The sequence below is a fragment of the Centruroides sculpturatus genome, unplaced genomic scaffold, assembly GCF_000671375.1.
Source record: "Centruroides sculpturatus isolate CEXI.00-Female unplaced genomic scaffold, Cexi_2.0 scaffold69, whole genome shotgun sequence".
Taxonomy (NCBI): Eukaryota; Metazoa; Arthropoda; class Arachnida; order Scorpiones; family Buthidae; genus Centruroides; species Centruroides sculpturatus.
The window spans coordinates 120,064-134,827 of record NW_019384304.1 but is presented as its reverse complement, the minus strand read 5'-3'; the positions used below and the strand labels follow the sequence as shown (position 1 = coordinate 134,827).

At 25.2% G+C, this 14,764-nt stretch overlaps 2 protein-coding genes across 2 annotated transcripts in view; both read right to left on the bottom strand.

The window, feature by feature from the left end:
- Positions 1-8,482, bottom strand: part of LOC111618249 (CLIP-associating protein 1-like) — a 184,925-nt gene extending 176,443 nt beyond the window's left edge. Inside the window, exon 1 of the mRNA XM_023359738.1 lies at positions 8,281-8,482. The gene's annotated coding sequence lies outside the window, so the exon portion shown is untranslated. The remainder of the gene's footprint in view (positions 1-8,280) is intronic.
- A 1,433-nt stretch (positions 8,483-9,915) lies between these two features.
- LOC111618398 lies at positions 9,916-10,481 on the bottom strand. The gene is made up of 2 exons (XM_023359922.1): positions 10,237-10,481; positions 9,916-10,137 (listed from the first exon to the last, which is right to left on the bottom strand). The coding sequence occupies exons 1-2, from the start codon at positions 10,471-10,473 to the stop codon at positions 9,916-9,918; spliced, it is 459 nt and encodes a 152-aa protein (XP_023215690.1). The 5' UTR covers positions 10,474-10,481.
- Between the last annotated feature and the right edge of the window lie 4,283 nt (positions 10,482-14,764).

The window sequence follows — 14,764 nt, the reverse complement described above, 5'->3', positions numbered from 1 at the left end:
TGAGCATATTGTGTATTTTGTATTTCATTCTATAACTAAGAATTTACTAACAATTTTTCTTCTGATAAATACAAGTAATATAACTGAAGTCATAATCTTTATAGTTTTTTTTTTTTCCTTTTTATTTGAATGTAATTATATTTCTTTCAATTGTAAGTTCCATGAATTATGTGTGTATAAAAATGCTTAATCTTAATTAAGTCAGGGCTTCCTAATGGCATTCCCAAAAGTTTAAAAAGGAATCAATGAGTAAATTAGATACATATTGTACATACAATGTAATATTTTATTATTTAGTAAATATAATAATTTAAAAATTCTTGAAAATATTTTCACTATCATTTTAAAACTTTTCAAATATACATATATAAAAATTTATTAAAAATAAAAAGATATATACTGTACACACACACACACTTATATACATTTATGGGAGCTGCTAAAAAAATTCTTAAAAAGGAATCAATACACAAGTAAGGTTGGAAACCCAAAATTAAATAGTTCATTAATGATATAACATTGTAAAGAACAACAAATGACTGAAAAAGATCCTTTGTACTGTATACTTTAAGCTAAATTTCAATTTAATTTATACTTTTAATCATATAAATCAATACGACGACAATAGTAATCCAAATCAAAGTAAATGCTAAAATTTGTAATATTAAATGTGTTGAGTCATTTTCATTTTTCTTAACTATTATTTTTCAATTCTGTTCAAGCAGGTTGCAAGCTTTTTGAAATAAATGACTGTCATTAAATTCTTTCAAGTTCATTATTTTTTGTCAAAGTTGCCTTATAAATGTTAATAACTTCTATAAATTTATTAAATTTCAACTGCATCTTATAAGTGGAGATAAATATTATTAGGATGCAATTTCTTTGTTTTTTTTGGTTCTCTAACACAAATTTTCAAATCAGAAAGTTTCCTTCTTGTCATTCCTATATAATTTATTTTTTCTTTCTTTCTTATCATCTCAGATGTCAGATTATCAAATACATAAATCATTTCTAATAATATTCCTTTCTCTATTCCTGTGAAATTCTGAAATAAAATAGACGAGTCCTTATTAAAAGAATACTTAATATTAAAAGACTGGAGATTAGTAATTGGACTTCAGCATTTACAAAATTAAATAACAACAGTTCAATCCTCTTCCAGCAGAAATATTTTATCAAATGTTTAGAGCTGTCTAGGCAGCCATCCTCAGAATCAAATGTTAAGCAATTAGAATAATATTAAAGAAATTGTTTTTATTATGAAAAATTTGTTAATTTTCTAACAATCTCTCATTTAGAATACAAAGGAATATTACATTATACATAAATAAAAATACTGATATATGGAAAAATAATTAAGTAAAGCATTTATGCTATACCAAAATGAAGTGAAAGAACTAAAAATATAAGTGTTCAGTAACAGAATAAAACAACATATGTCAAGCATAAAATCAAAATTTTACAATTACCTCAACTAATTAGCAATGATATAGAAATTTATTTTATTATGTGTTTTCTTTTAACAAAATTCAATTTAAGGTCCGATTATTAAAGAAAGGGTTCTTTCTTCCATTTATTACATTAATGAAATATTCCAAAATAGATCATAAAACAAACAGGATATAAATGAAATGCTTACAGTACTTTTTAGCACTTCATAAACAAAATTATGCAGTATATTTTAAATCACATTAAAATATTACACTAATTTTAGAAAAATTTTTAAATTCTTTAAACCAAACAGAACTATTACTTATACATCATTTATCTTATAACTTGTCGTATCTATTTTTTGTTCATATCATTGTCAAGATAAATTTTAAATAAGTTATCCCACATTCATGGCTTAATTCATGCAATTTATTAAAAATGGCAAAATATTTTACAGTAATAAAGTTTTAAAAAAAGCAATTTTAGTTTGTATTAATTAAATCGTGTTATTTTTATTTATCAATAACCTGAATTCCTTACAACATAATACTCAAGTCAGGTTTAGATCAAAAATCTACATATTTAGTTCACTTTTTGATCAAGCTTTTCATTCAAAACAAACTGCTACAATTAATAAAAATAGTTCATAAAATCAAAAACATATATATGTTAGAAAAATTAGTTAATGTATGAATTATTTTCAAATTCAAATAATATATCCTTTTAATACTTTTAAATTTACAGTAATTCTTCATAAATTCAAAATTAAGTAAATTATCATCATAAAAATCTACATTTCATACACATTAATATATAATATGAGCAACTTTCATTTTTTCTCGTGATATTTTTAGTAAAATTATACTTTAATGACATTTAATGATTTAATAACTTCAGTGTATAGTACCTATGAAGTTGCTTACATATTTCAAAAAACATATGGTCTAAATTAAGAACTGTAAAATAGTTTACACTATGTTTTTTCCTTTCTCATTAATAAAATATAAATGATAATAATTAATATTTTAAAATAATTCCTTTATATTCACAATACACAATTTAAATTTCTAAAATTATTTTATTCAGCTGTAACTTTTATAGTATAGGTTCCAGTTCTTTCAAAATATCTCGCATATAATAATAATAATAATAATTTATCAAAGGTAAAAATAACTAGCAATTAAATAATTTAAATAAATTATATAATCAAAATTAAAATCATCATATATGTTAAACAAAAGTCTTAATTTATAAAACAATTATCTCGAACTAATTTTACTACTTGAAATTTATCCTTAGATAATTTTTATCTATTTATTCCTTACATTTTTCATTCTATTAAAATTAAAATGGCTTCAATAAGTGATAAATTATACTTATATTTAACTCATTCCACATCATCTGATATAAAATAAATGAGTTTTTTATTGTGTATCCAATTTTTTTATATTACAAATGATAAGCCAAGAGTACTGGTACTTAAAATCAATTCCAAGCTTTTATCAAATTCTAAAAAAGTTTATGAAAAAAAAAAAAACGATGTAAATTAATCATACATGAAAAGATCCAATATTGGGAAAACTACCAATTTCAATCAAAAACAAAAAAAATATATAATAAAAACTCTAATATGGAAACAAATTTGTAAAATAAAAAAAATCAAAACAAATTTTGAGTTCTTGATTGGATTAATAAAAGCAAGAAACTTAATATTTGTTGATAAATTTTAAAAGGGATAAGAAAATCTGAATCAAACTTTTTTTTTTAAATAAACTTAAAGACAATTCATTAGCTTCTTGATAAAAACTAAATTTTTTAAACTTTACAGAAAGCATCTCTGTAAAATAAATTTGTTTCCTAAATTTTGTTTAATGTATTTACTATGGTGCCAAGTAATCAAGATCATTTTAATTTCCAGTAACTGTTTGTATAACACATAACATTGCATAAGAGCATAAATACAATAACAAACAAACCATACAACTTTTAATACTAACAACCTTCCTGTAGTTTATTTATATATATAAACACACTATAACTTACTCCAAATTCTAATAATAAAAATATCACTTGACATCATTTAACATATTCAAATGATGTGAAATGGTAAGAATAAACATGAGATAATTAGCAGACTTGTCAGTAGAACATCTAAAATCATTTCATTTATAGATCTATTCAAAGTATTTAATTTTAAATGTTACAGATTTTAGTAATATTTCATATGTTTTGATTCGCTTTATATCATTTAGCATCTATACATATCAATTAGAACCAACTGAAATAATTTAGTGTCAATTAGAATAATTTAACATGTATAACATTATAATATTAAATTTTAATGGTTTTTAACTTTCTATTTTTTATTATACTTTTTTCTGTGAATGAAAAAACAAATTCTAAAGAAATTCACAAAACTCTCTCTCAGGAAAAAAGCAAATATATGTTTTAATGAGTACAAAAAGTAACTTAATTGTCTGAAGCAGGGGGTATCCAGACTGGTCAATATTGACCTCCAGAAGTTGATAATGCATTTCAGTGATTAAATGGGGGTCAACTGAAAATGGTTCATTATAAATTATTAATCCAACAGATTCCATTGTACAGATAATGCCAAAATATATGAAACAAGTTTGGCACAATATTATTAAAAAGATATCTGTATCATATAGAATACAAGTTTGAAAATTAGTATTTTATACAAAATTGATATAGTTTATAAACTAAGATAATTAATCTTTTTCATTATTATTTGACATATGAATTAGCCTATGTATTTTATTTCATCCATATTAATATGACATTTTCTTCAATTTTAACAATAAATTTTGCTAAAATTATAAAATGTTTTGAAATTTTTCTTTATGTGAGTAAAGTTTGATCCTTTGTGCACAAAACTATTTTCACAAATTGACTGATTATAAAACACAATGCACAATTCTTCAGGAAAAACTATTTGGTTATATAGCAAAATTAAAAATTTCTCATTTACTTCATTTAACATTATCAGTTTATGTTCAAATTTTATCTATTAAAGTGTTAATTCATCATCTCATAGTGCAAAATATTCATTCAAAACAATTTGTATTAAATGATATCAGTAGATACTTCAAATGATAATGATTGATATAATTTAATATCCATTGATATGATTTCAATTTAAATAATTCCAATTGTGCTATTTCAAGTGATATCAATTGATATTTTTACTAAGGACATATAATATCAAATATTTTCTATAAAATTAATTGTATAAATTTATAAAGAAAATTTATTCNTAAATAAATTAATTAATTTAAATAATTTAGAACCACTGAGAGAAAAAAATCGGCCCGGAGCAGGACTCGAACCCACAACTCCTGCTTACCTATTTATATCATAATAAAACATGGATTTATTTTTTGCTGATTTTGTTTACACCACAACCAGTAAAAAATGAGGGGTCTGTAGATGATTTTCTCTGACTATTACTAGATTTTACAAAATCTAGTTACTATTGCATCACATTTTATATTTCAACTCATTCAGCATTGTATTATAATAACATCATAGAAATTATTGAAATTATATACAATATTATGCAGTTCTATTTCATGACAACTTTTCTGAACAGTTATTACAAATCGGTATTTTAATCATGACAAATGGATTGATTTCTTCATTAAATTGCAAATTGACTGAAGCATATAGTATTTAAAATATTAAAGGATATTACTAACACACATCTTAACACACAATAATAATACAGGAAGACATTAGAATATGAACGTAATCAATTTTACAAGTATTTTTAGCATTTATAACATTAATCATGGCTACTACCTTTAACTGGTATAATAAATGGTTTATATAATAATACATATAGTCATTGCACAAATTATTTTTATCATTTCCGTAAGATTTATCTAATCTAAATAAACGAAAAAATTCAAATTCTCTGAATAATTTCAGAGAAAAACTACAAATAAAAAAGTGATAAAATTTAGTCTATAAAATCAAGTGATCAACTTAAAAAAAGAAATAGCTATTTCATAAATAATAAAATGTTATGTGGCTACGGAATGTTGTAATTCTTTCTTTTTTCTGTAATCCTTACAAGAAATTTAAGAATTTCAATACAACACTTCTAACATACAAAAGGTTTTCAATGCTGATGACTTTATTCGTTTATTGTTTCCAACAATAAACTAAATGAAATTATCAAATATCTAAAATCATCATCATTGAAAATCTCTGTATGTTAGAACTGTTGTATTGAGCTTCTTGTAAAGATTACAGAAAAAAGAAAGAAAAATAAGATCTTAATTGAAATATAGAGTAATATATAAAAACACTTGTTAATTTTATTTATTACTTTATGCAATACAAAATAAACTAAACTAATTTATATAGTGATTAAAAAATCAATTCTTAAAATTATTGATACTTAGAAAATCATTGATTGCATATAAATTATTTATATTTCATGCTTATTATACATGAAAATCAGCAACAAGGTGAATTAATTACATTGTTTCCACGAATAAGTCTCCATTAAGAATGCAGACTAAATGCTAATTAATATAATTAAGGGTTCTTTGAAGAATAAGAATAGGTAATAAATTAACTAATATTTCTACTTTTTTATATATAATTATATTACTTGTGTCATCATTCGTATATTCATCAACATTATTATTTAAATTATTGCCACATTTAATATTTCTATTCTATTATGTTGATAAAAATGTATTAGACATAGTGAAATGATTTCTATTAAGATTTTAATGTTTTTCATAGCAATTTTTTTTAATAATTTTGAATTATTATAAAAAATACATACTGAAAAACAATTAAAAATCCTATAAAAAAATCATTTATTTTTTTAAATCAATTCAGTTAAAATGCATTAACAAATATAAACAAGCAAATTCAATTTTAAGAAATAAAACTGTTGTAAGAAGCAATTAATAATTTAANTTTATAATACATTTAAACAATTTGTAAAAATTACGAAAATAGAATAATTACTTGGTTTTCGATTTCCATGTAATGGATTAGATAATGCCATTCCAATTTCTGTTATAATACATTTAAACAAAACACACACTTGTTGCAATCACAAGGTTAAGTTCCTCTATATTAAATGCATGTCATTCTAACATTAATATCTGAATTTACAACGAATGGGCATGATGCCCATTTGCTGTAAAGTCACAAATCAATAACCAAATAAGGATAACTCATTTTAAATATTGAAAATATTTTAATTGATTTAATTAAAATAATAATTCTAAAAATTTTACTTAAAATCCAAACATTAAACTGTAATTTCAAAATTATGATATACAACTGTAACATTTATATGGCTTTTATATTTACTCAATGTATTTACATTTCTAAGAAAATACAGATATTTAGGTTTTAAATTATTTAAAGTTCAATATAAAAATCAGTTAAAACTTGTGAATACATTATAACCATTTTAATTTTATAATCGGTAGTTACACTTATAAATTTAAATTCTGTTCAGTCACTTGAGTTTCAATTTCTCACACCTACATAAATTGTAAATCATGATTAAAAACAATGATTCAGAAACACTTGAACTTTTACTTGTAAGTGCCTGTGACACAATCTTTCCTTATTAACGAGTTTAAAAATATTTTGGCTATATAAAGCATTATATTTCAATTATTTAAATTTGTTTTAAACAAAAAACAGTTTAATAAAACACTTACAAAATTTAATTGACTTATTTCTACATAGGAGCCACTACAAGATCACTAAAACAGAATATCATAGAGCATAAAAGTAACATCCAAAAGGAGTAGCAAGTTACAGCCTTAGTGACCTATACCATAGCAGACCCAGATTCCATAATGACAGAATGGAACTGAGCAGAAATGATCCAAAAGGTTCAGGATAAGCAACAAATTAAATATGAAGAAGCATGACAGTTTCATAAGGCTACAGAGAAGAGGCAGGNACCTAATCATATTTGGATGAGCTAATTTATATTTTTAATTAAAAAAATTAACTTAAACCATCACTCATCAGTACAATCAGTTTTTTATTTCTCAATGTTTATAGTAGAGAGAGTTTAAAACCACTTTAATATTAAAAAATACTCGATTATCAAATTAAAAGCACCTTTCAAAAGCACCTACTGTCGGTTTATATAGCAAAATTTCTCATTTACCTCATTTAACATTATCAGTTTATGTTCAAATGTTAACTATTAAAATGTTAATTCATCGTTTCACAGCGCAAACCCGGATGACGATTTAACACACAAAAAATGGAGTTTAAAATGAGTAAAATTATGACATACATACTTTTTATACCTCGATAATTATCTAGCATTAAATTTTCTAATAGTAAGGATTCATAAAAAAATTAAAAATCCACATTAATATGAATGGAAAGAATTCAAAGAGAGCACTCAAATGTCATTTTACAGTCAATAAGGCTTCATAATCCAAAACACAGGTATCAAACTAGCACGACACATATCCATATCAAAAGGAGAACACTCAAAAAGTGATTTGATATTCAAGAATGTTATCACACCAGCTTTTTATATGGTAATATATATTTAAAAAGGTATTTATTTATGCAAAACAATTTGAATATGATACTGAAGTTAACACACAGCTTACATATGAGTATAGAAGATGAGTGAACATGAAAACATGTTTTGTAATCCATCATTTGATTACTGTTTAAACGTTATATATTAAATTGCCATTCGATTAATCGCGTGTAATTGATAATTTTCTTTAATTACGTACGAGCACGTGACTATTGAAATTGAGTATTTTTATGAAAACGTGAATTTCATGGGCGTGACTCGTAATAAACACTTACCTTGCTAGATATAACAATGGAATGGCTTCAATGTCTTCCTCTTTCGAATATTTACACTAAATATACTAAGTACGTCGTTTTTTTAAGTATTTACGTATCGTTTCATCTATGCGAATCGTCGTTCGTAGATTCGGATGTTTTCGTTACCTCTTCACAACACAAAGTCCGCCATGTCGTGACGTCATCGCGCCGCAACGATTGACAGGTGGCGCCGAGAAAGTCACATGTTTTCGTTTAATAAGTATCAGTTATATTCGCATAAGCATAACCCTATTAATATTTTTAACGTGGCAGATGTTTCGTTGATACAGTAACTTTTTTTTTAAATTGTTAAATTAATTCTTGATAATTTAATATACAAAATAATACAGTCACATTGGCACATTCTCTGTTTTTATGCCTTTTTTTTGGCTTCTCGAAGACCCTCTTTAGTGGTTAGACCCTGAAGGGATGGTTATCTTTTTTATATATATACCGTTGCATAGCTTGGAAACATTAATGTCGCCGCTTTTTTAAGTGAATTAGAAGCTTGAAATTGCGGATTTAATATGCTAGTATTGTATTTTTTTTTAATCGAAGCATAAATTAGCTTCGATTTAATAAAATTAATCTTATTTTAGATAGATTTTTTAACTCTGTAAGGTCGGCAGATGTTATAATTTAGATTTATTATGTTAAAAAGGTAATATTTAAACACGTTGTTTACTTTCGAAGCTATCTTTAACTTCATTTCTATTGGGTAGTATTGATGAATTATAAAGAAAACGTAATTTACTTCAAGAAAAGTAACAAATAATATGTATTACAAAGAAAAATTCCATCGTAGATTATAATATTTTAAATAAAAACTCGTTAGTTCTCTTGTTTGGTTACCCAATTTTGTCCTTGATCTTGGCTTCATCCCAAGAAAAGCAGCCAAGATCAAAAACCTTTTATCATCACCAGACTAAAAAACCTTGATAATTTCATAGAATATTTCGTACAGAATTACATTCCATTCGAAAATTAATATTAAAAAATAAAAAAAATAAAAAAATTAGTGAAAAAATCAGTCAATAAAATCTATAATTTAATTTTATACACCTCACTCCAAGCGGAAAATCTTTATCTTTAAGAAGAAATTTTGAGTAAATAAGAGATAAAACGATAATTTTAATCAATGTTATACTTCAATGTAACATAAGTATTTAAGTAATTTAAAAGTATGGTAAAAGTTCTTATTAAATATAAACATATCTAAGCCCTCCATGTATTGATAGGTCCTAAATTTAAGTATATCTTAATCCTATAATATAAGGAGGGCCAGGGTAAAGTCCTTCAATTTTTATCAAATATTATCATTTTAAAACAATTCTTAAAGTTTTTTTTGATATTCTGGAGTCCTCTGAGGTCTCTGAGCATATCCATAAAAATAACTCAATATTAAATCAAATTTCTCATATAAATATTTTAAAATAAATTAATTCTTATAAAAATAAATAAATATTATACAGTATTTATTTTTTTAATTAAATTAATAATAATAATTTTTTATGTTTAAATTAAGTTTTTTACGGCTTAAACCAGCTTTAAAAACAACACTTCTTCCATATTTTTAATGGAATTTTCCTTTTAATATTTTAAAAATATGAAATTTTATACATTAAAANTAATTTTTTCAGCGGCCTCATCTTGAGCTGGAACTTTGTGTGTTTTTTTATAAGCTTTTGGTGAAGATATACTATTTCCAACAGTGCACTCAACATCGATGCTTTTTGCAATAGGAAGAGGAGTATTATCATGGTTAGGAGCCAAATTAGTTATCATTTTTGTAACGATTTCAGACTCTTTCTTTTGATTGACTAGGTTATAATTATTCTGTTTCATAAAAAGAATAATTATATATATATCAAGTTCATAACACTTTATTGATTAGAAAGCAAAAAAGTATAAAAAGCAACTTAATATACAACATACCTTACTAAAATATGACAATAAGCCAACTTTTCTTTTTTTATCTTGAGTGTCGTAATGGTTTATACGTTGTTGTATAAAAGTACTGAATCCGTTTGTATCAGTGCCGTATCGAGCTTTTGCTTCGGTCCATACAAGATTTGCATCTTTTTGTACGTTATCACTTTTCTTGTTGGCATGTGCTTTTTTATATGACTTGAAAAATCTTTGGTAAACATCATCTAAGTTTATTTTTTGCATTTCTACGTCTAATATATTATCACGTCACACGAGATGGCGTTAGTACAACGAGCGTTCTTAACAGAAACCACCCAATTAAAGCCAAATTCAAAACTCCAGATTCAACAAAATAAAAAAAAATAAATTTAAGAATATTACGTAAGACTGGATTTATTACCCCCTACCCCTGAGTAAGAAATAGTAAGAAATCATTGACCCCCTCCCACCCCAAAATACCTTACGTAATTTATGGACGGCCCCTAAGTAATGTCCAAAACATCACTTTTGATAAAACTGGATCGTTTCTGCTGCAAAGGTACAGATCAAAACATCGAAATTTTGATGTAACAAATGAAAATATGATGATCAAATAATTAAATGCATGATGAAAATATGAGGATCAAATAATTAAAACACAGGTTATGATTGGTGTAAAAAAATTAGATTTTACGAATACGCGAGCTGTTCACAGCCTGGCACACGTATTTGTAAAATCTAAGTGACTCGTACAACATGGAATTCATATAAAACGGAAAAATCAACAGTGTTATAGGGAGGGTCGACTGTATGCTTTTCACTAAGCTATTTAAATTATAAAATTAATATTTAATCGTAACAATGTTTTTAATTGTGTTACTTCCTGAAATTGATCATTTTTATTACGTAACAATAAATTTTTATGATTTAAAATATTAAAATTATTGATTCATTTGACGTTATTTTAATCGTTTAAATTTTAAAATCATTAATTTGACGTAACAATGTTTTAATTGTTATACATCCAGGAAGCGTCAACTTTTATGTAACATTAAATTGTTTGTTTAAAAATATTGAAATTGATTGTTTTATACAACATTGTTGTAATTAATTCAATTTTCTAATTGATATATTTTATACAACAATAATTTTGATTGTTTTTTGTACTATAAACGTACAGAGAGAAAATGGCAATCTGGGGATCATTTTTACCTCTCCCAAAAAATTTTCGTACATTTTTAGACTCAAGGAACCTTGAAATATCGAGAAATGCAAAAAGAAATTTAGTTTTTTTTTTTTCCTGTATGTATAGATATTGGTGTGTGAGGGGTAGCCATGATTTCTTTCATCCACTTTGTAGCTTAATAACTCCTGTGCCTTTTGACAAAAATTTCTGAAATTTTGCAGGGAGGTTTGTGTATTAGGAAGAAATGTTTCCTGAAATTTTCAGGAAAATCGGACCACTGGTTCGGGAGATATGGCCCCCATCCCCATCCATCTCAAGCTGAACAATTGTTGCCAGCTTTTTTAAATTGATTATTTAAATATAACAATACTGTATTTCTAATTGTTATATTCCTGAAATTAATCTTTTTTTAAATATAAGAATAATTTTAATTCGTTAAAACTTTGAAATTTATTAGTTAATATAATAATATTTTTAATTGTTCATTTCTTGAAACTGATATGCAACAATAAATTTAATTGGTTTAAATTTTGGAATGAATTTTTAAGCTTAATTCAACATTTATTTTCAACTTTAAACATAACTCTGACATTTTAAATATTAAAATAACAATAATGATTTAAGTTAAACATTGATTTTTTCAATGGGATTCAATCTTAAACGATTTAAATTGCATTATATAAAAGCATTATTGCCTTAATAAGGAACTTTTTTCTGCTAGAAAATCCTTGAATAAATCTCTTAAGAGCTATTGATAATCTTTATTTTCATTTAATCCTTTAGATTTAACGGTAAATAAAACTATTTACTTTTTAAACATAAAACTTGGATTAAATATATTAAAAAAAAAATTTAACTTTCTTTATTTTTCAATTACTTTATAAAAAATTAATCATTATTTACGGAATTAAATCGGTTATTAAATAGAATTTTTTAAATTATAAACCACAAATTTTTATAATTAATTTAAGCCATAAATTGGTGTTATAAATATTTATTTTAAGTTTAATTTTTTTAGAATTTTATTCGCTTATTTCCATTCTTTTACTTTAGAAAGTTAAATATAATTAAAAGGAATTATTTCAGTAATTAATAACACAGTTTTAACGATGATTATCTCTATAATTAAGCTGTAATTTTTTATGATAATAAATGTCATTTAATTTTAATTTTTTTAAGGAATTTATTTACCTATAGATCTAACCTAATGCATCTTTTAAACACTAATTTTTAAACACTCTTCACGATAAAAAAAAAATGCCTCTCAATATGCAATTTTCCTACTTTCTATGCCAGTATTATTAAGATCATAAAGTTTATAACCTAATTTCCTGTTTGAACTTTTTTTAAACTAATATATAAGTCCCAACTTCCTCATTGTATCGAGTATCTATCCTCATTCTTAAAATTATCCATTATCATTAATGCAAAAAACTATTCAAGGTTGCTGTAATATAACAAATAGTAAACAAAGGACACGACGTTACGAATTTTATGGGCATTTAATTAATGAATAATTAATAAAAACATTAAACAATTTGTATAAATTTTTAGCATAGAATGAATACTCGAGAGGTTGATGTAGATGGAAATTTATAAAGAAAAACCATTTTATTCGTTTGATTTAACAAAGGATGCGATGATAAGTCAAGCAGATGAACGTGGGCGTCTTTGTGGCGGTCATTTTTTTTTTTTTTATAACATTTAAATTGCATTTAGTATTGCAAACCATTACGTTATGCTTCGTTAGTTAAGCGCTGTAAACTTTGCCCCCTCTGAAACAACCTTGACAGATTAAAAACCCTTATACTAAGCTAGATAATTCCATTATAACGAGAAGAATTTGATTAATTTATGTTACGTATCCTTGCTTAAATTATGCCATAAGTATACATATGGCTTTCCACTATCGTATGACTATTTATGTAGGATACACAACGGACGTAAAAAGGGACCACTCCTTGATCATTTATGGATAAAATAATCATTAGAAGATGTTATCTTTGCTTATGATTCATCATAATGAAGATAAACACGCGAAATATAACTCAAAATTGCTAGAAATCAACTCGGAAAAACGTTCTAGAAGTTGGAGCAGAAGGAAACCCTAGAGATAAATGGAGCTTTAATAACTCATGTCAGACGTGAAGGGTAGCAATAACGCTTTTATTCTTCTCTAAAATTATTTATTTTCCAACTTTAAATTCTAAAAACGCTTTAAATTTTCTAAAAAAAGAAAGAAAAACTTACTTTTATCGATTTCTAGGGTCACTGAACTGTAAATCTAACACCCATACTATCAAAATACATAAGAGAGAAAGTGGGGAGATCGAAGTTCGAATTTCTAGTAACAATTCACCTTCCTAGAAAATCTATCACGTCGTATCCTGTATAAATCTATCAAAATTACATTTAAAAGAACTAATAAATAAACAAAAAAAAAAGTATTTATAGGAAATTTATTCGAATTTTTAGAAGTTAACTACAATCATCATCATCGTCATCATCATTGTATTAAGGTCAACGGACGATGTAACACAGACGACCCACCTGTTAACGACGTCTCTCCCACGTAGTGACCTTGTGACCTCTCCACCCAAGTTAACACGTCTGTTCTCAGTTACATAATTTTCACCAGAGAGAATTTTACACGTTATAACGTAAACAAACACTACAGACTTTTCTCTCCAACTATAAATTTACTTTTCATACCCGACTGATAGAAAATACAGCAGGCAAAGGCAATACAGGACTATAGAAAACTGGCTGTTACACCAGTCGAAAAGAACAAAAAAGAATACATGTTCTAACTCCTACAGCATTACGCCCCCGTAAATTATTGCGCACTTTTAAAACTAGTTTATTTTATTTGTCGAAAGTCTGTGTTGTTTTGTTTTGTTTTTTTTTTTAAATCATTGTGACGTAAAATTTTAAGATATTTTAATTTAAATATTATATATTTTAAAACTATCAAGCTGCATTTCTGTGTGTTTATTTGCGCATCTTTGTGTATTGTATCTCTCGATCTAAACTTCCCACCACACTAAAAGAACGGAAGTGTTTCAAGGAAAACTAAACACCTGTTCTATTGTAGAGCTTGTGACGGATAGCCGTAACCTTGTGACGTCACACTACTATTATAGATATAAACAGAAACATTTTTTTGGTATGTTTCTTCTGTTCTTTTGTGTGATTGAAACCGTCTCTTCTCTATAATTATAGTTTTTTACTGTTCGACCTTTACATTAATTCTTTAATTTGTTTACTGCTCTGTAAAATATCATTTTACGTGTTTCTAATAGTTGACTAAACTTTAAAAAAACCAGTATTTTGCGGTGAAGATGCGTCGGCGAAATCCCTCATATGAGG